We start from the raw sequence: 26972 nt of genomic DNA, 5'->3' as shown, positions 1-26972 counted from the left end.
ATTCAAGAAAACTGAACGTCTCGGGCATCTTTCCAGACTCTGCTGAACAGCTCTCTCTTCGGTAAAAGAGAACTTTCTTAAGTTCAATCGGCTCAAACCTAATGGTAATTTATTTGGAGCGAGGGAGAGATGGTTGGAGACCAGAGAAACACAGACGGTAATCTGCGAGGCAGAAGGAGCCCGCCACTCAAACGCTGCCCCAAACCGGTAAATAATACTCCTCTCCAAACCCGAGTTCTCCTTTAGCACTTGGCAGCCTCTTTGTCGATAGAAACCGAGAAGAGGAGGTGCGAACAGCCAGCAAGGCTTTGTCTCGTGAAGATTGCCAGGAGCAGAGGAGGTGGGCTTTGGGAAAGAAACAAAGTTGCTGATGGCAGAAAGGGTTAGATTTTAGCATTTAATCCCTATGAAAAGCGAGCCTCCTGTCCTGTCTCACGCCTCACTACGATTTAGCTTCCGTGCAGCCTGCAAGGATTGCACCGATCCTGCAGAACCGAGCTGAGCAGTCGGTAGACGCGGAGGAGCGAGCGTTTCCCTGTTTGTACGAGGAGTGTGACAGCAGACACCCCGCACACACACCTACACGAGCTGGAAGAGCGAGCGGCGCTCGCCGCTCACAAAGTTTCCCCCCGCAGTCCCGGAGCCACCTACCTGCTCTCTGGAGATGCAAGGCAACGAGGGTCTCCTGAACATCTTGCTGCTGCCGTAGTAGCTGCCCGAAGCTTCCCCCAGGGACACGCAGCTCGACCTCCGCCGGGGTCTGACGGCAGGCACTTTGTCTTCCGCGCCGGGCAGCCGGGGCTGCGGGTGGTGCTGCTGGTGCTCCGCCCGGCCCCGCTCCGGGAAGATGCCGCGCTCGGCGCCGCAGAGAGCCAGCAGGCAGCCCGCCACCCCCACCGAGCCCGCCAGCAGCGGCCGGAGGGCCGGGGGCAGCGGCTGGAGTCCGGTCAGCGACACCAGCCACACCGTGCCGGAGAAGAGCAGGACGAGCAGGCTGCGGCGGAGCCCCGCGGAGCTCCGCAGCAGGGTGAGCGCCGCCACCGAGCCCAGCGCGGCCAGCAGCCTGCCCGCCGCCAGCCGCGGCTCGCCGGGGGCGAGGGGCTCCTCTCCGCGTCCCTGTGCGGGCGGCAGCCACCGCAGCGCCACCAAGTCCCCCGAGTAGCAGCAGACGGGCAGCGCCAGCAGCCACCAGCGCGTCGCGCCGCGCTCCCCGCGGGCCAGGCGGCAGGTGAGGAAGAAGAAGGCGCAGGCGATGCTGAAGAGCGGGCTGAGGCAGCGGGAGAGGCTCAGCAAGGCGTGCAGCGCCCGAGGGCTCCGCCAGCCTCCGCCGTCCTGCGGGCCCGCGCTGCCCCGGCCGGGGAAGGCCAACAGCGAGAGGGCGACGGCGGCCAGGGCGCCCAGGCTGAGCAGCCCCCGGCGGGAGGAGGCGGCGGCGGCGGCGGCGCTGGGGCAGAGCGGCGGGGACGGGAGGCTCTCCGGGAGGTCCCGCCGCAGCGGGGTCGCGCAGCCCCGCACGTAGCCGTTCCGGAGGCTCTCGGGCAGCGCCGGAGGGGCCGGCGGCCCCGCGCCGTCCGGCTGCGAGCGGTGCGGCGGCGGCGGCTTGCCGGGGCCGCGGCGGGAGACGGAGGCGGCCGCTTCTCTCTCTTCCCGCATGGTGGTCGGGGGTCTCGCTAACTCCGTCCCGCCTCCCACATCGCCTCACGAGAGGGGCGCCGGGCCGAGCCGCGGCTTCTGTCCCGCGGGCGGCGGCGTCCGGAGCATGGTGGGGAGCGACGGGAAAAGAGAGAAAAGGTAAAAGTCTCGCCGCTCGGCTCGCTCTCCCCCGAACGGATCCGGCGGGAGGAGCTCGCTGTCGCCTCCCAGCGCTCACCGGAGGAGCGGCCGTCGGCGGGGGCGGGAGGGCGGCGGGGAACTGCCCCCGCCCGCCTCCCCTCACGCGCTGCACACGGCGCGCGCGGAAGCCTCTGCGGCGGCACGCGCCCCGCGAGCGGCTGCGCGCGAACTGCCACGCGGTAACGGCCGCGCGGGAAGCAGGGAGGGAGGGGGAGGCGGGGTTGGGGGGGGATGGGGAGGGAGGGAGGTGGGGGGGAAAGCCGCGCGCGCGTGCCCGCCCCGAGCGCGTGCAACGGCGTCCGTCTGCCACGAGGTGACGGAGCGGGCGGGCGGGTAACGAACGGCTCCCGGCGCGGGCGGTGCGGCCCGGCGGCGTCGGGGCTGAGGGGAGCCGCGCTCGGCGGCGAGCGGCTTTCCTTCAGCGGCCGGCGAGAAGCGCCGCGCGCCTCCCGGGCGCAGCGTGGGACGGAGCGGGCGGCCGAGCCGTGCGGAAACGGGAGCCGGGCTCGGAGCGTGTGGGTGTTCCTTCTCGTCTTTGTTTGTTTGGTTTTAGACACCGAAGGGAAGTTGCTCGTGCGTGCCGCAAAGCGCAGCGTTGCTGTACGAACCGTTATTTTTAACGCGTGAAGAGTAAGCTTGGGTTAGGGGATGGATGGACGAGAGTAAGGTTCTGCTCCTTGCTCCGGTCTCCCCCAGTGCAGAAAGTGGCAGAGAGAACAGCATTCCGAATGAGAGAACGTGGATTTCCTTTTGGAAGGAAACAGTCCTTCTGACAGTGCTGCCTTTACTTTTATTCCCGTGGTACCGACATCCTTTCAGCCACAACCACATGGACACACGAGTATAAACGTTCTCCTTGCTATTATCACGGCCCCTTCATTCTTCTGTTCCCTTGAATTCAGCTATAAACGCCTTCCAGAAGTAACCAGACGTTGTGGTCTCCATAGGAATATCGTATGTAAGCAGCAGACATTGGAAGGTGCCTCAATAAGAGCAGCGGGATAGGACATCCCATCAGCCCTTAGCACCCCGAATGCAGCTCAGTGTGGCATCACCGCTTTCTGAATGAGAAGCACTGCAGATGGGTTTACGCTGGGCCGAAAGAATTGGTTTCCCTATCCCAGTCTCATTCTTCCCTTATATAGTTCCTGTCTCCTGTTTGCCTGGTGCTGTTTGTTTTGGTTAGAGAAGAAAGCAAGCCAGCAAACTGAGTGTTGCTGAACATTGAAGAAACACTGAATGCTGTTGTCATAACATTAACTCAGTAGATCACAGGATATCCTTTAGTGTTAACATCTACATCCACTAGATAGCTTTACAGGTAAGGGTGGAATTCTTTTCCATGCATATTTTATGGTTATTTACATTAAACACAACCTGCACACGACCTCAGGGTTGTGAGGTTGTATGCAGATTTGCTCAGCTGAGTTTGTTTTTCCTGCTTTCAATAACTGTGTATCAGCAGTGCACTTCACCACCTTAGTGTTTGTTTGTTTTCAGATCACTTATCACACGATAATTAGCTTTTAATTGAGTGGTATGTCTGTGCAAAAGCACCCTGAAGAAATGCATTCACAGCTCATTCTATGTGAGTATAGTTGCTCAGCAGCTTCTTTGTTGCCTATCTGTATGCTTTCTAGCATACTCTTGTCAAAGGATGGAACTGAATAAATTCCTGAATAGGTTAGAAGCTGTTTGTGAAGGATTTCAACATAAGGAAAACTTGATTTGACTAAGACAGCATCTATCATTAAGAGCATTAACTAAACTTCTTGTGACAGAATTATTTTAGGAGGTGTAATGCTATAATGGGATGATAATAGCAGGGTGGCAAAGTCTTTGGCTACAGCAAATGTGAACAAGCTCAAATGCAGTAGCCATGGATACAGAAATGAAGGAAAAGACCTACTTACTTTTGGAAGCCCTCAAGTAGATAGGGATCTTCAGTAAGAGATGCCCTCACCTCCACTGCCGACCCTTAAATGATGTCTGGAAGGGTTGGATCCTGGCTCCACCCCTTCCAGTCACTCAGGTGCATTGCATACACCTGAGCTCCCCTGGGTTGGCCCTGCCTTCCCACCAGGTGCTCCATCACTGCTTCAGGCCATCACTCAGCATTTCTGCTACAGAAGTAGAGAAGTACCTTTTTGTTTGCTCCTGGTAGGTCAACATTACTTTAATGTAGAAAGCATTAAAGTAAAAGATGGTAAATATTTAATTTAAGTTGTAATTTCATATTTATTTATTTATTTATTTATTTTGTTGGCTTTTTTTAGCCTCACTGATGAAAGAAAATAGGCACTTCAGTGATGCTGATTTATTCTTAAGGTATTGTATGGTAATAATACTGGCATCTGTGCAGCAGCGGATATTGATTCTAGAGCACGTATATACAAACAAATGCCTTTATTTGCAGTTTGGTAAGTGTCTAAATGAGAGCTAGTCTATAATATTTCAAAATGCAAAGTTATTATTTGCTGTTTTCCGTTCCAAAACATCATAACTGGAAAGAGTATAACCAGAATTGTCTTTACTAAGACTGTAATCTTGGCATATTTTTTTCACCTGTGTAGCAGAAGTGCTGAGTGATGGCCTGAAGCAGTGATTGAGCACCTGGTGGGAAGGCAGGGCCAATCCAGGGGAGCTCAGGTGTATGCAATGTGCCGGAGTGACTGGAAGGGGTGGAGCCAGGATCCACCCCTTCCAGACCTCATTTAAGGGTTGGCAGTGGAGGTGAGGGCATTTCTTGTTGGTGATCCCTGCTTACTTATGGCCTTCTTAAAGTAAGTGGCTCTTTTCCTTTGTTTCTGTGGCTGCTGCATTTGGGTGCGTTCTTATTTGTTGTAGCTGAAGACTTTGTTACCCTGCTCTTACTGCAGTTCTTTCTGTCTCACTAGAGCATTGCAGTCTGTTTCTTTGAGTCATCTCTAAGCCTTGCCTGTCCTCTGGAGTATTTCTGGATTGTAATCATTCCCTTCTGTTTACATTGTCATTTTTTTTTTCATAGACTTAGATGTATTAAGGTCTTTAAATGAAATGTGCTTTGAGACTCAAAACAACAACAAAAAATAGCTGTATGGTTTGAATAGCATATGTTTCTAGCTGTAATTCAGGATCACTTGCTTGTAAGTTTTTGTGTACAGCTGATGAGGAAGCTGATGTCTTGTTCAAGGAACAAGTTCCTACAGTCTGGTTACTGGTGTGATGTAGAGTGTGAGTAAAGAGAAAGTGGGAAAAGGGGATTTCTCTTGCTTTGGAGCTCTGAGTTAGTAAGTTGTCTAGTAAATTCCCTACGCTGTTCTTTTTCTATTCTTATTCATGGGTAAGCAGCTGTCTGTGGGCTGCAGTACTCAGAAGAGGTGGATTGGACACTTAAAAAGCACTTATTAAACCGTGAGCAACCCAAACATTTGGATGAATTCCTGCTGTTCTGTAAATGTAGTTTTGGAAGGCTTTGTGGAAATGCAGGTGTTTCATTATTTATTTCTTTGAACATTACAGTTTTGTTAAGAAATTATACAGCAATATAAAGACAGTTAAGGTGGTACAAGCAGTAATTGGGGATGCCTCATTTTTATTACTGGTTTTTGTTTACATTAGATGCTTAAAGAAATGGTATTATTACCACTGTAATAATTCAGCCAAATATACAAAATAAATATTATACCTTTAATAGACACATGCATCCCCATGCCATTGCTGTTCCCTTAGGGAAGTCTAAAGGCTTAACCAAACTTAAACAAATGCTTGGAGAAACCTGAGTGTTATATATGTTACCATTCCAAGTTTGTACTGAGCCAAGCACTGAAAATGCTCTGCTTAGTAAACTGTAAAGATGTGTGCTTCAGCTTGCTGAGTGCTTGCAACTTGAAGGCTCAGAGATGCAACTGTGTTTCTTGGACGATCCCAAACTTACCTGTGTGTAATATGCAGCCTTTTAAAAGCAGGATATGGTACCAACTGCTAAGATACTCATAGCCTTGAATGCTAAAGGACTAGAGTGATCTGCAGTAGTTCATAGGCAGCCAATATAATGGAAGCAAATGATTGAAGGACACTTACATATAGCTACCAAGTGGAGTAAAAAAATACAGGGAAAACAGTCTTCTTCTGGAAGTATATTTACTGTGCACAATGTGACTGTTCTTGCAGGGAGGAGCTATATTTGTTAAGTCCAAGGGTGAGAAGAGATCCAATTGCATTCCACATGAAGCAAAGCAGTTTCAAAGGTAAGTCACAACTTTATGATCTCTGTATGACAGCGAAGACCGAGTTACTGCAAATGGCAACTGTTGGTTTGATTTCTTAAGAAGAGACATGTGGCAAAGAAAACCAATGAGAATTTGTGGAAAAAAATATCTTTCTGAGGTGTAGATATAGCAGCAGTGAGTTTAACAAGCACGGGTACAGCATTAGAAATATGGAGCTGGTGTGATGTGGCATTATTAGATGAGATTTCTTATTTCTGAAGATGGAAAGTATCAGAACATCAGCATGATGGTAGCTTCCAAGCTGTAGCTCAGCAGTGGCAAACCTGAGGAACAGTCAGTGGACAGAAGAAATACCACATTAGTACTCTGAGTCTTAATAAAAACTAGGACAATACAAAGCTTTGTCTGGGCTCTCAAGTTTTTTTTCTGGTGCCAGTATTTCTGCTTTTGTGCTGACTTCTGTTACCATATCCAGCTGTTCATACTACTTTAGATTTTTAATTTAAGCAGTCTTCTGACTGAAGAAATTCAGGTGCTTCTTATATGGGCTGACATGCACCTCCAGATAAGCATGTAATGATGTGTATCTTTACAGCTGAAATGTATTTTGATAATATCTGAGCTCCTACTTTTTAAAGGTGAAATTGTCAGTAGGTGATGATTTTAAGTGATTTACAAGTAGAATCCTTTGATGTTGTTGCAGTTATTGATGGCAGGATGTACATAATCTGTGTATTACTGCAAATAACATTAGTAGTCCAACACTTCATCTTAGCTATGTGAAAAATCTTAATGAAATTCTATTACATTTTAGAACATCATTTCTATGCAATATATAATATACAAATTGATTTTTTTCCTCCCTGAAGGGACCATTTCCTAATAAATATAAAGATGATGGGCTATCAAATTCAGCAAATAGCTGTCAGAATTCTGCCTTTAAGACACCAGAGAACTACATAATTGTACACCATCCTGCTCTTTTGCATGAGCTTATTTGGAGAACAGTGAGTTGGTTCAATTTATTTATAGTAAAAATGCAGGATTTTTTCAATTATGAAACTTTTGCCAGGTTTCACTTCCACAAAATTATTTAAGCACAATTTGTCATCCCATGGAATAATTAAAATTAAAGATGTATAATAAAAAGATTACTTTCTTCCCAGGTAACATCCCTATAAAAAGTATAGCTTACACCAGATTGTATTTTATCATAAAATCTGCACATTCAGTGAAATAACATTAAACTTAAGAATACATGCTAATATTTTTTTGGCAATTAATTCCCTGACTTGCTAACTGGAATTGAAATGTAGGCATTTCATGGACTTTGCTCGTTAATACTGCTAGAGATTAAACCTAACTTGGCAGCTGGTTTGGTTTTTAGAGATGTCTGTCTTAGCACGAGTATCAGATGCATAAATACATTCTCAAAAAGATCAAAATGGGTCCAAATATGATCAATTTTTGGAGAGGGGGTTGGGGGCTGTGAGGGTTAGGGAGCGGAATTAATCAGTTTGTCTCATTTCCATGTCTTTTGGACACCCACTTTATTGACCCTAAATCACTGAGACAGGTCCTTGTTAATGAACCTTTCATTTGAATTCTGTTATCATTACATTATATTGTCAGCAGGTGTAATACAAGCCAGTAAAGAGACTGTGTTGACTTACACCTGTTGAGGGTCTGGCCTGTGTTTCAGCATGTTTGAGTAGCATCTCAGCTGTTAGGTGGTGTTTTGCCATTTAGTTAAGTGTGTGAAGCCTTCATAGGAATTAATGTACTCAGAAGTTCATCATACTTAATGCTACCTTACACTAGATATATTGTAAGAGCTTGGACTGGGAATAAAATGTTATTCACTGTTTGTTTTGTTTGTAAATAAAAATGTAACCTTTGCCTTGAAGAATGGTGTCTGTATAATAGTGCCTTGACAGAAAACATTCAATAAGATCTTACTTCTTGAACGCAAAGAGGGATGTTGACCAGAATATTAAGCATTCAAAACTTATCATAAACTGTTATATTTCATTAAACTTGTAAAGTGTTTTGAGATTAATTTGGTTTTAGTATTCAAAATGATAGTCTAGTAAGAATCATAGAATCGCTAAGGTTGGAAAAGACCCACAGGATCATCCAGTCCAACCATTCGCCCTTCACCAATGGTTCCCACTAAACCATGTCCCTCAACACAACATCCAAATGCTCTTTGAACACCACCAGGGTTGGTGACTCCACCACCTCTCTGGGCAGCCCATTCCAATGCCTGACCGCCCTTTCAGAGAAGTAGTAAGACAGCCTATGTAGATGACTCTGCAGAACAAAATATGTAACTAAAAGTTATTTTTCTACAAAACAAAGAGAAAGGTAACAGAATTCTGTAATAGTGACTGCATAACCATATCTTCTGGAGATTGAATATGAGATCAAAAGAAAAATAAAGGAAGATCATGCAATTAAGATCATTAGCTCATCAGTGTGGAAGTATTTTGTCCTAGCTACAGAAAATGAGTAAATTGTCTGGTTTTAAAATGATAAATTTATGGTTTCTGCCTGTTCCTGTACAGGTAAGCATGCCATCAGCATTTCTTAGGTTAGTTTCATTTTGATTAATTGTTAAGACCAAGTTGTTTATCAAATATAACCAGAAACTTACATATTGTCCAGGAAGTGATGACACTCACTTGTAAGTGTAAGTACTCTCATTTCAAACAACTTGTCTCAGTAATCCTGCCTATGTACTTTTAAGCCTCCATATTTAGCTAAAAGCTACCTTCTTTGTTTAATCCAATAGACTGTTTTAACATTCGTACTCAGTACTGTGTACGATTACAATCATTTATCAGCCTGTTTTTAGTGTCTTAACTGCAGCTCCTGCTCCTTTTTTCAGCACTGACATTTTGTTGAACACAGTGCCCATTACTTTGGCCTTGACGAAACTCAGAGTCCCATTTTACCACATCAGAAACTGTAGATGAAGACTTGAAATACTTCTGTAACTTTGGGCTTGCTGCTGCTTCCCTATGTGTATGGTATAATGGCGCATAGTGATAAACCATCAAATTGTTTAGTTTGCAAGAGTGAACACATGTAGGTAAAGCGGGCAGCAGTTTCACATTAACAGATAAATCTCTTGATTAAATTCAACTGTTTTTGCTCAACAGTAGTGCTTTATTGCCTTTAGGAGTGATGTTATGTTAAGAGGAGGAAGAACAGTTGGATATGAAAATGTATTTAAATGCTTCCAGGATGCTCTTTTTTCTCAGGTGAAACACTTTAAAAGTGTAAATAGAAGCCATAAGGAAACACTGCAAATCCTCATGGGGTTTTACCCAAACAATGAAGACTTTATATTGTAAAAAAAAAAACAGGCTCTCCCCTATTTGTAAAAACACATTTGAATTCACTAGGTAAAAATAAAGATAAAGGTATGCTATGGAAATGTTACCAACTTCGAATCTGTAATGATTTGGTAATGCACGTGTATTAACTTCCAGTTGATTAAACTTTATATGCTTATTTATAGCTAAAATGTATCTAGCATACTTTGGTACAAAGTAATGATGTAGAAGTAATCAGTCATGTGCACCTGTTTGATCTTTCATGCAATGAAAGAATAATAATTGCCCTGCAAACATGAAGGCATCACATTTAGAATGGTTCTTTTGTTGCTTGGAGGTTTTTTGTTTGAATTAACAACAACCTGAGAGGAAAAGACATTGAAAGTGAGTGAATTGGACACGGCAGTAGTTTTACCAGAGTTGATCGATGAAACCCAGAAGTTTGCATTATGATAGCTTTGCACTAATGTTCAATTAGTAGTAACTAGTTAGCTCTGATTGATGCTTAATATACCGAACTCAAACACTTAGGTTTATATCACTAACTGTTTTCTCACTGCAGTATCATTTATGCCATTCCATAATGATTCCTATGGTGATTGCTTATATAAGAGGAGTTTCTTGTTTAAAAGTCGAGATCAGATGTCAGGTAGCATTAAGAACTGGATTTATGTCTTTAAAATTTGGCATAGTTTATTCCCTTCAGTTACCTCCCCAGCCAGACCTCCTACATAAGTAGATCTTCACCAGATCTAATGGTGTGACTAATGTATTTCTGAATACGATGACTTCAAATTGGTGTAAAATATATTAATTTGGCATGCATCTTAAAATAACCAAGATGTTCAGATCTTGATTCTTCTTACTGCTCAACAAAGAAGAGATTCAGAGGGGATAGACAGAAATGATGCTTTAAGCAAGATCATGCTTCTGAGAGGTCTAGCTAGGAGCACTTCTATAGAAGACATAGAAATACATTAGCATGGGACATAAACGAGTGTGAAATCATTTATTTCCTCTATGTAAGGTAACAAGATTCCAGTTGCCAGACTAGTTTGCCTAATTAAATTTATCTTGTATTTTTATGTGAATGATTTATAAACTACTTTTATAAGTGGGCATACTTATTTAAGGTGTCTTTACAAGGCATTTTTGAGTTTAGTCTGTGCTTTACCATTTACTTGGAAAGTTAGTCTTAAATGACAAAGTGACTAGCAGAAACTGAACATAAGTGTAATGTCAATGTAGAATCAGGTATGTTCTGTATACTAGAACTACTTAATCCTTAGACATAGTTCACAAATACAAATCTAAAGTATTTAGACATGAGATGCAAACAATATGTTCCATGAGTGGCAAGCCTATTTTTTCAGATGAGAAATGTAATGTCTTTTCTCCCTCCAATTCCTAAGCAAGATTTTAGTGCCAGACAGCTGTGTGACAACTGGGGCAATTAGAGAAGTTTGTCAGACCTGCAGCATTGTGATACCTGTTTCCCAGACAGACCTCTAATATAGGCATATTATCTCATCCTTAAGGAAGAGTTCTCCCTGTGTTGTAAATCTTTACTGCTGAAGTACCATGCAAGGCTACTTTTCTGAGGATTCCTGAGTTACTTGCGCTTCATAGAAGCCTTCAGCCTCACTTCAGTTCCACGTTTGGAACTACCTCGTGTTCTTTCCAAACTATTTTCATAAGATCTTTGACCATCTGTTGACCTTTATCAGATTACTGCCTAAAGATTTTTGCCAGAAGCTTGACACTCCAATTATTGAGAGTGATATGTAGAACAATCCTGCAAGCTTCAATTGACGCAGTGGGGACAGCTGTCTGTGCTTTCACCTACTCTTTATTTCTTAGGCCATTTTCTTGGCTTCTGCATTTCCAGAGAAAATAAAACAACTACAAAGAATGATTGTTAAGCATCCATTCCAAAGAGGCATCACATACTGCGAAGGGTATGAGCTGGAATATCTTACCTGTATCAAGCTGAATTAGCAAGACTAGCTATTCTTCTACTAACTATTCTTCTACTGTTGTAGACTACAGGCTTGTGACTGAGTGTGAATCATTACTGGAATGCTTTTCTAATAACACATGCTTTCAGGTTGTTGTAATGTATGCTTGATTTCTTGGCTAGAAGTTGTCCTTTTGGTGCCTTGAGATTTAGGGGAGCTGTGCTGTCCTCCTGAGCAGTAAAGCATCATCTATCAGATGTTTCTGCTAGCAGACTGCCTGGGTTCTTGAATGAGCTGGGTAATACATTCAGTATTTTGAAGCATCCATATCAATATCACATGCAGGATCTCTGAGACTGTGCTCTAGAGACTTGTCTTCAAGAACATAGTTAACCATACTGATCTCTCCTTTGGTTAGGAGTACAGCATGCCACACTTCTCACTCCAGAATGTCCAGACCTGTTTTTTTTGTCAGCTATTAAAAGAGATGTTTTAACCATGCATGTGTTTTCCAATCTTGGGAATTGTTTGGAGGATAAGATGGGATAATTATGATCATTTTAATAGCTAAAGCTGGCTGGTTCAAGCAAGACTTATTTCAGAATCCACATTCTTGCCAAAATCTGCTGGGTCTTTCTGTACAGTGCCTCAAGCCATTGCTTTTACATCAAGATCTCTTAAGTATTAATGTAAGGCTGACTTGACATCAAGATTTCAACTTCTCTATTGAATTTTCTATTCAAGCTCATTATTGAAATTGTATTTTTTAATGTCCAGAGACTGTTTATTTATCCCTTAGAGAAACAACCTGATTAATGGAACAAAAAGAGGCAAATTTACTTGTCCAGATAGACTTCATTTGCCAAGTGATACACAGAAAAGTCAATTTCCCTTTCCTTGGCCTCATTGTCTGGAATTCTGCTTTGTTTCCTGGATGGAGCTGAGTTCTTCTGGCAGCTCAATCTATTTGACAGCTGTTTCAGCACTGCACAGATTCTTTGTTTTTGTTGATACTATAGTAATTGTATACTGAAGTGCTTGTTAATATTTTTGTCTCCTTCGTGAAGTAGTTTTCAAGTACAGTCTGGATGTTATGGTGGTTTCCTCTGTTTCTGAATGCTTTTTGAGTGGTCAGAAATGGTACTTAAGCTTTCGTGTGCTTGTTGAATGTTCGTCACAGGTTCTACACCATTTATGCTATTGAGATCTTGGGAAGAGATAGGCATTGAAGTGTTAGTATAGAAGAAGAATATACTCAAAATTAGATTAAAGGTTAACTACTTTTTGAAGAAAAGACTGTAAAATGTAGATATGCGTGTGCCACAGCGCAACTTAAAACTGACAATTCCTGATCTGTGAAACATTCTATAAAACTCACATTCACTATTTTTCATAGCAGAGATGGCATACTGCGTTCATCCCAGGCCAATAACCAGAGAAAGTTGGTCAGTTTAATACCAATGCCCAAAAGCCTGTTACAGGACAGATAAATCACACCTGAATAATGAAGCACTGCTCTCACTTTCGCTTGTATGCTTCAGTTGCACAGTGTTACATTATTCAAACTCATTATAAAAATGCAAGTGTTCATAAAGTTACTATTCTGTTTGTCAATACAAATGCAGAGATCTGATTCTTTTCTCTTTATCTTTTTCTAATTATTTTCTCTATTCCAAATACACAATCATGTATTCATCTGAAGATTTGTTTCTGGTGATATACTGATGCAATAAACACACCTCAAATGTTTTGGTGCTAAGGGATCTGTCATGAACAAGACATACGCAGTCATACATTTATTTGATATATATCATAAAGCAGGAAACAGCTCTGTGGATGTGTTGACCATGTAGTGATATGCTAATAACTATTGCAGAGATTTTTAGATACCTCACTGATTTGAGGCAGGGTTATAACAAGCTTGTCTGGAATTAATCTAGAGCCCTTCAAGCTTTTCACTGAATCCTTCCATAAACTAGGCTTAGAAGCCAAGAGCTGCACCCAATACTTGAGATGCAGAAAAAGCCTGACATCAATGGGATTTGTTCACAATTTAAGCATGTATGTATGATGCACTGTCTGAGCTCAGTCACGTGTTGGCCAATTGCAGACAATGGACTTTACGCTACCAAAAGCTTTCTTACATTTGTTGGGACAGGCCTTGGTTTCTGCTTCCACTGTTGTTAGTTTTGGAATATATGCAATAAAGATGGCAGTGCCAAATAAAATTTGTACTGTGCAAATGGGGATATGAGTGATAGCAAAGCTGTTAAAATCCATGTAGCAAAATTAGGAACTTGGCAAATGCTTTGGGGGGGGGGGGGGGGGGGGACTGATGACAGCAAGGCTGTCAGACTACAGCATAATCAAACATTTATTCTTTTCTTGTGTAGTAATCCTGTATTGTAGTTTTTCCTAATCAGAAACTGAAGCCATGCTGTGAATAGGTTGGGTCACTTTTTGAAAAAATGTGCTGCAGAAATACCAGAATTATTGCCTAAATAGTGATTTAATAGAGCAGTAAGTTCAGTACTCACGTAGCGCTCAAAATGCCTGTACATAGAAGTGTCACACATTCTTAATGTCATGGCTAGGAACATGAAATAATTCCTAGGGTTGTCATTTTAAACAAAACAAACCAAAAGCCTCCATTTAATGGACTCTCACAAATTTGTGTATGTGAATGTATTTCCATTTTTAAAGAAATTTGGCAGCATGAGATAGGGCAAAACCATTCTGCCAACTTTCTATTGTGTGATCCGTGTATAAGTACTCACCATAAAATATTTATGGAATACAAATACAAAACTAAGAACATAATACTTTGTCTTGCCATTAAATTAATATGACAGCACTGTCTGCTGTAAGGAAATAGGACCCATTAATGGTCTCATGGATTGCAAGTCTTTCTATCCATGTCTCTTTACCACTGGGTCTGTGATTTCCAACCTTTGCTGACAGTTAAGCTTAATTCTTTCACCGGTAGAGATCTTGAAAAATTTCAGCACTTGTATAACTAATAATAATGCTTACATTATAAAATGGCCACTAATAAAGGAGTAATTTTCCTAGCTGCGTTACCTCCAAATATAGACTGTTTACATCAAGTAAGACATTCTCAAAAATTAAAAAAAATATAATCCCAAGAACATAAAAATACACAAAATGTGCAATCCTGTGTGTTATGATAATGACCAATTTTCACCTATGTAGCTTTTTTGATAAAAGATGTATATGAAACTGGACTGGTGGCTTCATGTGTCAGTCTGAAAATGGGTTATTAATTCCAACTGTATTTTAAATATGATGCCTTGAGAAACATAAGGGGCATTTAATGTGAAGTGATGGTCAACCATGGTGACTTGAGACTCCATTAGGTTTAAAGGGAATTAACTAAATAGGGCGTGTAACCTGGAGGGTCTTCTGGAACAAATGCGATAGCTATTTCTGCCCCCCAGTATTTGTAGACTACAGTGGATAAGATTTTGTTGTTATTGATTTTTCTTTTCCTTTAAAGGGAGTGATAAAGACTACTTTCCAAGGCCTGTCTTCTGTAGTTCATTCTCCCTATTACCATTTCTTAGAGATCCTTGTATTCTTTTTTCAGAAGAATATATCCACCCTTTCTCAGGTTGACCCAAGTGATTGATCATCAAAGGAACTTTCACCTTAGGATACCAAAATAGCACATTACAAATTTTTTTTGTCTCTGTTTTGCTATTCTGAGTTTCACTTCAATAGAGAACACCTGCAAAGTCACATAACTTTGATTTTTATTGATAATCTTAGGAAACATGGGTGGTGGTGGGTTTTTGTTTGCTGATTTACCTTATGATTTAAATTTGCAATGGCAAAACTGAAAGGCAGTGTTGCTAATACTGATATTTTGTGGTTTGTATTGAAATGCAAGGCAACACTATTATTATATAGCATCAATGTTATTTCATAGCCTAATTCAGCACACTTCCTGTTATATGTTCTTGGCTATGCCACCTGTCCTAGGAGCAGCCTACAACTTTGGCTCATGACCTTTCAAGTCTCTTGAGGCTATTACTGACCCCTTCTTTCTATTGCTTCCTTTTTAATGTAGTGTCATGACTATGTCAAACCATGACAGATAGTTTTGATGGTTTTGGGGTTTGCATGGATATACAAAAAGTTAAGCTTGCTGATAAGTGTGCCTGAGTGGTACCTGGATATGATGTGGTCTAATCTGAGCCTGACAGATGACATTCCAGAGAGCGGTAGTAACTCTGTGGGATGGAAAATATTGAACTTCATTTTTCATTACCTCTTTTTTGGACTGCCTGGACAATAACCACATCATCAGGTTCCCTGAATGTGATTGTCATTATTTTTAACATCTTACTCAGCCTTTATATCTTCCAAAGCAGGAGAGAACCTGAACCTTCTCCAAGGTTAGAGAATACAGAGAATAAACCCCCCAGTAGTCAAATTCCCAATGCCTACTAGATATTAAACAATGGATTTTTATTTGAGGAAGATTGAGATTAATAGATTTACACTTTTTCTCCAGAAAGTATGTTTAAGAGTAAACTATGCTACATGAGTCATTAAATGCAGGCTAAATAAATTAATGTAACATATTTGAATGTTATAAAGGAATGCCGATTCCAGCTTGCTCAACAGCAACAGCACTGCTGTTTGCAAGTAGTAACTTACCCATCTGACAGGGGGCATCTTCACAGGAGCTGTCCTTCTGCTTTTCCAAGGGGATGGGGATGCTGTGTTAGTTCTGTTATGCTAGCACAACAGTTTTATTTCTTCTTTTGCAGTCTGCTGTGCCTAAGTAGCACGGAATATGTGGTCACTGGGAGTAATACCACTCACCACAATGGAGCCAGTCTGTTACCAAAAGAAATCCATAAAACTGTCAGATTATAGTACACAAGAACACGTTGGTTTCATGTAGTTTCATGAGTGGTATCTCAAATGTGGGCTTGGTGGAATGTCGTTTTCTCTAATGAGTCAGCAGAAGGGAAGGCATAATGCCCTTTCCTTTTAGTTCCTGTATGTTAATCTCTTCAGAGCAAGCTTGCCATAGCTCAGGTGTCAGATGCTGTTTATAACTATGCTGGAAACATAACAGAACAAAATAGTATCATTAATTTCTCTTGGGACTTTATATGCGCATTTTAAGTTACCTGGTTTTTTTTCAGTGCTGCACTTAATTCAAGCATTGTATCAGCCTTTTTGTAAGGTGACTTGAAAAGTCTTTTCTGTCTATGAATTTGCCCAGTTTCTCTTTGAATCCATGACCAAATGCCAGCTGTGATTTGAGACGTGTTGATCACCTTGCCTTGTTTATCTATTATTTAAACTGAAGATTCCTATTCTTAACAGCCATTCCTTACATGAAGCTATTCCCATCGTTTGAATCATCCTTTCCCTTTCTCCTGTACCTTCTTCAGTATGTAAGATAATTTTAAGGTGGGAAGCAAGAACTGCACACACTATTAAAGTCTGAATGGCTACAGCAGCAGTGTGGATTTATACATTGGCATAATAATGCTTTCTATTTTGTTCTTTCCTAATAATTCCATGCATTTGGTTTGGCCATTACTGAGAATCTAACATGTTTTCATGGAACAGTCAATTGTGTATTTCTCTGAAGTGAGCCGGATTATCAGGCTGCTAATCATGAAACCAACAGTGAGGAAAATGCTATTTTTTCCTCAGATTGATGTTTTGTAAGTAGAGTATCTTAAATGTGAGTATAGGTTTAGTTCTACTTTGCATTCCTGTCATATTTTATATTGCTGTTTCTTCTTGTGATATATTGATTGCTGCTTGTCATTCACTTTTTTCCTCCTCAATTAAAATTGTACTTTTTGATCCTCATCTTTCTACGAACTTTAGTATTCTAGAGAACTATGCAAGTATATAATAACTCCCTTTACAACTCCTATCAAAGAAACTGACGGATGCCATTTCCTGAAGCTTTTATTATAAAATTAATGTGTTGTGGACAATTGTGGCAGTTTTCAGGTGCAGAGGTCAGCGCAGCACTTATGCACTGCTTGAATTTTAGACACCATAATTTAAGGCCTTCATTCAAACTTTCTTAACTTCAGATGACTGGAAAACCACCAACTTCATTCATTTTAGTAATTATTTGCTATATTTGGAAAGAAATGTGAAAACATAATTCTGGTTTGTCTTTTTTTAACTGAAAAAGTTATGTGATTTTGCTTTGTCTCCTTTCTGTCATTTTGTACTTAACTATTGTATTTTACATTAAAATACGTCAATGTTAGGTACTTTTAAAGACCACCACACTAAAATCTGAATAGAAACACACTGCGAAGCCACTGACAGTATCCCCTACCTGTAAAGGGCTCATACTGAGCCTAAGAGGTGGCATACAGGAGTATTCAGAAGGAAGTGAATGACTTCCTTCCATTGTAAGCTTTTCCTTGTTTGTAGAGATTATTCCTGACTCTAATGCCTGCTGTGCTGCTGCCTTGGGAATATCACAGCAATTATGTAGAAGCACTTGGAGAGCAGATGAGACTCCATCCGGTGCCTGCATCGCTGCTTTCCCTTGCTTATCTATAAAGGTGGGGGAGAAGCTTCTGTGCAACCCTTTGCACTGTTGCATTACGAGGTTGGATAGTGATAGGACAAGGGGGAATGGTTTTAAACTTAGACAGGGGAGGTTTAGCTTAGATATTAGGAGGAAGTTTTTCACGCAGAGGGTGGTGCCGCACTGGAACAGGTTGCCCAAGGAGGCTGTGGATGCCCCATCTCTGGATGCATTCAAGGCCAGGCTGGATGTGGCTCTGGGCAGCCTGGTCTGCTGGTTGGCGACCCTACACATAGCAGGGGGTTGAAACTGGGTGATCATTGTGGTCCTTTTCAACCCAGGCCGTTCTATGATTACTTTAATCAGCTTGGTTTAGAAGAAATTTAATAGCAAGACCTCAAGTTAATTTTGTTTTGATTGTAGAGAGGAAAAAGATGACTTGACATTTAATGTGCTTATGTAACGATGTATTTAACTTCTGGAAGCTCTTCACGTGTATGTATTTAATCTGATTTTCTTGTGTGAAGTTTTAGAGAAATCCCCCCCCCCTCTTTATGGCCAAAAATGTGGCTCCTAACATCACTTCCTCCACTTATCAGTACATATGCAGAACAACAGTCTTGGCATAGTTTAGCATTCCATGAAACCTAATACACCTAATGCCAAACCAGAGGAAATATCTGTCTATTGTTCTCTGACTGTAGGTGGAGTGAACGGACTTGGAGGGAGTCACTTATTGCTGTAGGAAGTTATTACAGAGTGGCCCCATAGCGGGGCCTACAGCAATATTTACTGAGTGCTCTGAAACTGGGAAGCTGCTCAGCTTCAAGCTCACTTAATAATGCATTTATATATCCTGTTGCAAGGCAGGTCAAACACTGCTGAAGAAAGGAAGTTATTTCAGCTCGAGTGAGGTTTTATTAATCGCAAAGCTGAAAAATAGTAAGTCGGGTAATTAAAATCAGTTGGTTTGGATGGCTTTTATTCCAGGCAATAGTGTAGTCCTCTCCAGTGGCAAAAGGTGTGCAAGAGGATGTTCTCCAATGCTAAGAGAAATGCCATCGGACCAGAGGGTGATGGCACACGGCTCCCATTTGAATGACTGTGATTCCAGCAGCCGAATGCTGCTTTAAAAATAACACAGCATGCTCTGCTTCTCTCCTGTCCTTGTGCTCGAGCCGTGTGCTGCTGCAGGGCTTTTCGTAGTAAGTCACTGCAGTTTTGTACTTGCTTTGCAGCTAAACTACATGCAAATGTTCGCGATGATCCAAAATAAGAGCTCTGGTGGCCGCTTGATTTATGTTAAGTACTTCAGCTTTTTACTTTTGAGAGCGAAAAGACGCATTTAGGAACGTAATTACATTTACTCAGCAGAACAACTGACGGAGGGAAGAAAGAACAGCGCGCAGAGGCCCGGCCCGACTGCGCATGCGCGGATCCCCGGGGCGCGCCCGCTCGATGTGTCGGGCTGCGACTGCCGCTGTCTGACCGCCCCAGGCCGGAGCGAGCGCTGCCGGAGCGCGGCCCCCTCGCTGCCCCTCAGCCCGCGTCGCTGCCGGCACAGGAAGCATGGTGAGCGGCACGGCGGGCCCGCAGCGCCGGACGGGCGGTGGGGAGGGGAGGAAGGAGGCTTAGAAGGGACGAGGGGAAAGAAGGAAGGAGCGGGGCCGTGAGTAAGCACTTGGCGGGGCCGGGCCTGGCGAGGCCCGCGGCGGGAGCTCCATCAGCCCCACCGGGCCCGGCAGCCGCGCCTGCCCGCGGCCCCGGCCCCACGGGTGGGGGTGTGCGGGGGGCGGCCGTGGCCGGGCCTTTCCTGTCCCGCGGCCGCGCTTACGGGTGTTGCTCCGTGTCTTCCAGTTCCGCAACCAGTACGATAACGACGTGACGGTGTGGAGCCCCCAGGTAAGCCCGTCTGCCCTCCCTTACCTTGCCGTCTGATGCTGCGGGCACCGACGCACCTCGTATGTGGGACGCAGGCTAGGAAATCATAGAATCGTTATGCGTAAGATCATCAAGTCCAGTCATCGGCCCGGCACCGCCACCGTGCCCACTCATCACATCCCTCAGTGTCACAGCTACGTGCTCCTTGTAAGCCTCTGGGGACGGTGACCCCACCACCCCCTGGGGTGAATGAAGTGAGATTGAAGGTTAAAGGCTTGAAAGGACTTCATGGTTTTACAGCCTCACAGCTTGTTCCTGGCAGTTGATAAATATGTGATTCCTTGCTGCTCTCAGGCAGGAAATAGCTTTGTGTAGGGCACGGTAGGCATCCACCAGACTTTGTGTTTCTCTAGGTAAATGAAATCGAAAACTCTTTACATGTGCAGTGTGTGTGTGTGTATATATATATGTATATACACGTATGTATCTTGGAATTGAAGCAATCTTATATTAGTTTATATATCCTGTATGGGGATAATATCCATTATCCCCAGGATGTTCCCATTGTAATAACTCCAGCAGTGTGTCATTTTAAATTCTTAGCACTGCTGTCTCCTACCAGTTGAAATGTTTAATAATTCCAGCTTCTGCATAGTGGCAGTGAATGTGCTGCTTATTTGAAATAGGTTGGTCAGCTAGAGAGCAGAAAATTAGCTACTTGACCCTCAGCTGTAGCACTGAAAGGATGTTGCCTTATTTTCCTGCAATGCTGCTGGCTTGCTTCTCAGAACTTGTATGGGCTTGCTTGTCTTTAAGACCTCTAATCTTCTTTCATGCTTTACTGCAGTTGACTAATAGCATGTTCAGAAGTTACTGGGGGATGGATGAGACACAACAATTGCTTAAGATTCATTTGTTTAGGAAACTCGATTAAAAGTTACACATCCAACTTCAGCTGGAAGTTCCTCTGAGCAGTGATACAAATAACTTCAGTCAGTTGCTGAAGTCATTGCCACTGAGATGATGAGAGGGCTGGAGCACCTCTCCTGTGAGGAAAGGTTGAGGGAACCGGGCTCGTTTAGCTTGGAGAGGAGAAGGCTCTGGGGAGACCTCATTGTGGCCTTCTAGTATTTGAAGGGAGCATATAAACAGCAGGGGGAACAGCTGTTTACAAGGGTGGATTGTGACAGGATAAGGGGGAATGGTTTTAAACTGAGGCAGGGAAAGTTTAGGTTAGATATCAGGAGGAGGTTTTTCACGCAGAGGGTGGTGACGCACTGGAACAGGTTGCCCAAGGAGGCTGTGGATGCCCCATCCCTGGAGGCATTCAAGGCCAGGCTGGATGTGGCTCAGCAGCCTGGTCTGGTGGTTGGCGACCCTGCAACATGGCAAGGGGGTTGAAACTAGATGATCATTGTGGTCTTTTTCAACCCAGGCCATTCTTTAGTTTGCAAATGATAATAGAGGAAGTCTGTTGCTGTTAGGTGGTCAGTGTGCTTGTCAGGGTGGGGGAAATGAGAAGTCTCTAAATAAACTGTTGAAAAATGGTACAGGTGATTAATTTCAGAATGATTACCTTTTGATTTTATTCTGTAGGGGCGGATTCATCAAATAGAATATGCCATGGAAGCTGTGAAGCAAGGCTCAGCCACTGTGGGGCTGAAGTCGAAAACACACGCTGTTCTGGTTGCTCTAAAGGTAAGGTTAAAGCTCTGTCCTGCAAACACTGTTAGTGGAAAAGTTTTGGTTTGGCAGATTAGTTTAGCACAGTGTGAACTCTTATCTGTATATGAAATAAATGCAGTATCACTTTCATTTTCCATTAGTGTCAGTAAAGAACTATAAACAGTCTCAGTACCCATGCTAAGCAGATGATGAAGGAAATGAGTGAAAGATTTTCACTTCAAAAGATAAGAGTTCTTCTGTTTTTTCTGTTATAAAGTAGTAAAACTATTTACTTCTCCCTGTTTATTTTTCCTGAGTCTTCCCCTGAAATGGAATTATGTTTTTCTTGTCTTCTGTTGCAAGTTTACAGGTTGTTCTGTGTGTGTTTGTTGTCTTTTGCTGTTGTTTTGACCATTTTGTGATCGCATTCAATTCTTGCAATAAACGTTAGCAGATTACTCCACAGTGCTTGGCAAAGTGGTCAGTCTGCCACATGGCTCTCTCCTTTTATGTGTAGCGAGCACAGTCTGAGCTGGCAGCTCATCAGAAAAAGATCCTGTACGTTGACAACCATATCGGTATCTCAATTGCTGGACTTACAGCTGATGCAAGACTCTTGTGGTGAGTATCTTAGCTGTTGACATACACGGCTCTGCAATAAGTGAAAGTTCATGTGTAGACTATTGCAAACGAAATTTTATGTTCATCTAAGGATTGGTCTTGTTCTGTTGTGCTTTGCCAGAGACCTCACTGAAATTCTGGAAGGATTTTAAGCTGTTGGCACAAAACTCTTTTGTTTGGCCCCAGAATTTGCTCTTTGGTTTTCTTACTTGTAAGACCGTAACTGTCTGGTTTCCTCGCTGTGGTGGGGCTTCCAAGCACTCTGAAAAAGTGCATTACCTGTTTAGTAGCTGCTTCTATTAGTAAAAACATACACTGAACGTGTCAACTTCAGACGGATTTGCCTTCTACCTGCTGACCACATAGCTTGATCAAATAAGGTAATACATACTAAAAGAGAGGATGATTCCCTGGTTGTGCAGGAAAACACGAAGATGGCATAGGAAGAATTTTTTAAATAAAATGCAATTGCTGTAAGGTTACAAAGATATGTTGCTGTTTAACTGTGGTTTCTTTTTCCCAATGACCTATTTGTGGCCTGGTGCACTTCTACCTTCCCTTGGTTGGTATGGATGAAATGCTCTGAGACTCTTTCAAGCCTGTGGTCAACCTCCCAAATAACAGTTATAAGTCACGATGAAATGAAACTGTGTAATACCCTTGGCTGTTTTTCCTCAACAAGCAGAGCTGGAATGAGAATACACTTAAACATTAATAGATAAATACTGAGGAAAACTCAGAGTGACTTTCATCTATGCACTGATTTGATTTTTCTTTCTTTCTTCTTCTAGCAATTTCATGCGTCAGGAGTGCCTGGATTCTAGATTTGTGTTTGATAGACCTCTTCCAGTATCTCGTTTGGTGTCACTAATCGGAAGCAGTATCCTTCTTTAAAAAAGATAATATATCATAATTTAAAACTAATGCTAAACTGAAAAGGTTAATTCAGAGCTGATTTTTCTTTATTCACGCTGTTTGTGTGTTCATTCTTTCAGAGAACATCCCAGAACTCTGAACTGGTAGAAAAGCAGTGAAGTGCTATGCACCATTTCACTTACTGCTGGGTTTTTGTTACATAGCACCATGTTTTTGGAGGTGGGGGTGGAAATATGATTGCACTGCACAAAATATGATCATTTGCTGGACTGCAGCTGCTTGCTTACTTTTTTTTTTTGTGGTAATTAACGTCCTCTGTGCTTGGAGCACAGAAGAGGCCTTGTATTCTGTTATCAGGTGCCTAGGCAAAGGTAAAAGGCTAAGAAATTAAATGAGGCTGCGTTAACTGAACTGTTTGTATTACTTGGTTGAATGCACTGCTTAGTTCTTCTGGGAAAGCCAGCTCCTAAATGTTGTTTTGGTGGAAAACAGCCAGTGCTGGCATTCCAAATAAGTCCTGAGAACTATTTAAACACAGCCTTTGATACTACTGAAAGCTTCGTAAAGACTACACAACAATTTTGGAGCATCTGTGCATTGCTCAGGAAAATGTTTTGAGTGTGATTAACGTGTGCCTTTGAGATTGCTTCTTTAGCTTACTTTAGAAACGCAGATACCAACGCAGCGCTATGGCAGAAGACCATATGGTGTAGGACTGCTCATTGCAGGTTATGATGTAAGTAAGCTGTGCGAGCTGCAATTGGTCTAGGAGAGAATGTGCTTAAGTGCAATTCTGTATGTGTTAAAGAGGAGAAGGTGGAAGGAGGAGGCAGCCTCGTCAAAATTCTCAGAATAAGGCAATCATTTTCTGTATCATACTGAGATAACAGCTAATCCAGTCTATGCTTATGAGGTGTACTTATGCAGAAATGAAGAACTGATCATTTTTCGATACCAAATGGGATGAACAAATTTTTTAACACTTTTTTAAAATAAAAAATGGATGTGGAAAAATCAATGGGCTCTACTTTACTTGTTCAGAAACAACAATTTGCTTAATGCACCACACAGAGTGTCTGCCCAGAAGATTTTTGACATGCAGAAGGTAGAAGGAAATTATCAACTTGCCTGGAATTATTGATGGCAAGGTTAATTCTACAGTAGGTTTTCTTGCTTGTGCAGATAGCTCAGAATGTGTGTAAAACACCATTCGCAAGCCAAGAAGCCAGAAGCATGCATAAGCACAAGACAATTTGTGGAACACTGGAGGAAACGTTTTTGGTGCCAGCTGTATTCCTTGTATGAAAAATGCAGTACAAAGAGCTTTTCTTTACAAACGCTGCATTTGCTTTTATTTTTTTAACAATAGCTTAGAAAGAACTGGGTAAGAATGGTGGTATAGTAAGCAGTATAGGATACTTATGTGCGTGCATATAAACTATGTAATGTATCATGAGCAAAACTGAGAAAATATCGTGTGTTCCTACAGCAAGCTTGGTATGAGTTTATACATTTGTTTTGTCTTTTCTTCTTGTAGGATATGGGCCCTCACATCTTCCAAACTTGTCCCTCAGCAAACTATTTTGACTGTAAAGCAATGTCCATTGGTGCTCGTTCGCAATCAGCACGAACTTACTTGGAAAGACACATGACTGAATTTACTGATTGTGAGTAATGAACGTGGCTATCTAATGATTTTTCCGTTCCACAGCTTATTTTTTGCCACAGTTCCTTTCTGCATTTAGTAAGACAAGAAAATGGTGAGGGCTGAGTTTGGCATAAGTGTAAACCTGCATGAAGAGGAAAACTGTAGAGAAGATATTACAGATCTCCATGTCTAACATCTGGATGTTTATTAGAGCTAATAAAAAGAGAAGCTGTGCTCAGAAAAGCAAAGTAAAAAGTAACAAACCTCTGTTCTACTTAAAGAATAGGAAGTATTTTTTATGTGTCAGAGCAGGTACAGTATGACATGGCAGATATTTAGGTGGTGAATGTATATGAAACAACAATGTGAAGGGGGAAAATAGCTTGATTATTGCTGCATTGAAGACAATGCAGGTGCCAAAACCAGGTGCTTTCAACCTCAAATGTAGGAAAGAGCTGGTTACTGGTGGTGTACTTTTTAATAACTGTCTTCAGTATCAGAAATACTGAAGGAGAAGACTTGAAAGTTGGGCTGTGAAGTTAATTTTGTAGTTGTCAGCTGAGAATGGGAAAAAGGGAAAGTGAGTCTGGGGATAAGTGCTGTATTTCATAGATACTTTTCTGGTTTCATTTTTAAGGTAATCTAAACGAGCTAGTTAAACATGGACTGCGTGCCCTGAGAGAGACTCTTCCTGCTGAACAGGATCTGACCACCAAGGTAAATGCTAGGTTTTCTTAATGAGAAATTTCACTGCCATTGTTCTCAGTAATGACAGCGACAAAGCTGATGTAAAGTATGGCAGGCACTGAAACTTGGAAGCCAAAAACTTTCTAGATGGTGTCATCTTCATTTCATATGTTGCCAATGTATGTACTGCTTCCTTCGTTATCTGAGATTTTTCTTTATGGAAGTGATGCTTTATTTAGAGAAGACATTGTTTCCCTAGCTGCTTCATTATATTTTCAGCTTGAATCAGTGTTTAAGGTGCACTGTGTACAACTGGCACTATCAGCTTTGCATTGTAAGCACAGTCACTAATTGACCAGGGTGGGGTGGTAAGGGAATGCAATACACAAACTGTTTGAGTATCCAGCATCACAGAGTTGCAGAAACCTTAGACAGGAAATGAAGTGAGCAACTGTTGAGCAAGAAGCTTCTAAGCAGCTCTGTTACCATATTCTGGTGTTCTCTTTGTGGCTGGCTTTGCCCTTATCTATGTTTGATCTAAATTTTTTGCTCTCAGCCTGCTTTGCTGTTTTCTAGAACTCTTACAATAACAACAGTGCAAAGTAAGATGAAAATCAGTTTTGAAATGTCAGGTATTTGTAACTAAAAAGAGTGGGGGGGAAAAAGGAAGAAATACCCTTGAATGGTGGTTTTCCTGTTAAGATTTTTGAAACGTGCTACCTTTTGTAGGGAATAAACATCCCTCCCTTTCCTTTTTGAGAACAATCTAAAGGGAGTTTGTCAGAATTGCCTTTGTTCCTTAAGCAGTCAAAAATAGCACGGTGTGACCCCCTCTGTTACAGCGGGAAGCTTTTGTCTGTTTGACAAGTGCAAGTGACCTTGCAGAAAAACGCTTCTAACTTCTGTCAAAACTTTGCTCAACAGAATGTTTCCATCGGGATTGTTGGCAAAGACATGGAGTTCACAATCTATGACGACGATGACGTAGCACCGTTCCTAGAAGGCCTTGAGGAGAGACCGCAGAGAAAGGTGTGTGCTGAACAGAAGTAGGCTGTATTGAAAGACAGCACTGCGTGATGTATTTCTGTTTGATGTTTCATTCTGCTAGTAGACTATAATTTTTGGAATGTGATTATTTTTTTTTAAAGCTAGAAGCTACTACATGGAAAGTGAATATGCCACGTAGCCTTAGCTGGAGACCGATGTGCTGATTTAAGTCAATTTAGGCTGAATTGATGGCAGGCCCTCCCTGCCACTATCAGGTTTTTTTCCTCATCCGTGATAGTGCTTTGCACTTTCTTTCACAGCCTGTTCCTTGTGCACGTGGCGAAGTGCATCCTCAGTCTCCTATTTGACAGCTTTTGTCCTTCGTGTTTCCTTTGGATAATCCCATAACACATCTTTTCCCTCTCTTTAAGCCTGCTCTGCCTGCTGATGAGCCTGCAGAGAAGGCAGAAGAGCCCATGGAGCACTAATTGGTGGACGGGTTCCTCTCTGCTACCATACGTGTTGCTGTACCGGAGCTTTTATCCACCAGTGGTAACTTTATCCTCACCTGTATGCCTCTTATGCTGATACGTTCTGAGGATTGCTTTTAAAAATGAAATAAACCGACTCACCTATCCTTAAGGAGGTCAGCAGTGCTGTGCTTTTTTCTGTCAGGGAAGGGGTTGTATCTCGTGCTGTTTAGAAGATGACTGTTTT

General features: G+C 42.4%; 2 protein-coding genes across 5 annotated transcripts in view; one reads left to right on the top strand and one right to left on the bottom strand.

The window, feature by feature from the left end:
* Window positions 1-1834, bottom strand: part of PDE3B (phosphodiesterase 3B) — a 76489-nt gene extending 74655 nt beyond the window's left edge. The window contains exon 1 of the mRNA NM_001031182.2: window positions 652-1834. Within this exon, the coding sequence (NP_001026353.2) occupies window positions 652-1653 (1002 nt within the window). The 5' untranslated portion in view covers window positions 1654-1834. The remainder of the gene's footprint in view (window positions 1-651) is intronic.
* On the top strand, window positions 1824-26910 carry PSMA1 (proteasome subunit alpha 1). Of its 4 annotated transcripts, NM_001396380.1 has the most exons (13): window positions 1824-2012; window positions 5986-6062; window positions 6914-7051; window positions 19265-19462; window positions 19748-19792; window positions 21368-21469; window positions 21954-22057; window positions 22849-22937; window positions 23599-23669; window positions 24471-24600; window positions 25219-25298; window positions 26193-26297; window positions 26687-26910. In NM_001396380.1, exons 4-13 carry the CDS (start codon window positions 19460-19462, stop codon window positions 26741-26743), a joined length of 786 nt encoding a protein of 261 aa, NP_001383309.1. In that variant the 5' UTR covers window positions 1824-2012; window positions 5986-6062; window positions 6914-7051; window positions 19265-19459; the 3' UTR covers window positions 26744-26910. The 4 variants fall into 4 exon arrangements, with proteins under 4 accessions (NP_001383309.1, NP_001383308.1, NP_990351.2 ...); NM_001396379.1 differs by lacking the exon at window positions 6914-7051; NM_205020.2 differs by lacking the exon at window positions 6914-7051 and having other exon boundaries at window positions 19262-19462.
* The last annotated feature ends 62 nt before the right edge of the window (window positions 26911-26972 follow it).

Source organism: Gallus gallus, chromosome 5 (assembly GCF_016699485.2).
Source record: "Gallus gallus isolate bGalGal1 chromosome 5, bGalGal1.mat.broiler.GRCg7b, whole genome shotgun sequence".
In the NCBI taxonomy this organism is placed as follows: domain Eukaryota; kingdom Metazoa; phylum Chordata; class Aves; order Galliformes; family Phasianidae; genus Gallus; species Gallus gallus.
The sequence above is the reverse complement of the archived record's forward strand: the minus strand, read 5'-3'. Positions and strand labels throughout refer to the sequence as shown.

Coding starts and splice junctions, on each gene's coding strand:
- PSMA1 (NM_001396379.1), top strand. Junction 19,793..21,367: donor TGACGGTGTGGAGCCCCCAG/GTAAGCCCGTCT, acceptor TTTATTCTGTAG/GGGCGGATTCATCAAATAGA. Junction 22,938..23,598: donor GGTGTCACTAATCGGAAGCA/GTATCCTTCTTT, acceptor AGCTTACTTTAG/AAACGCAGATACCAACGCAG.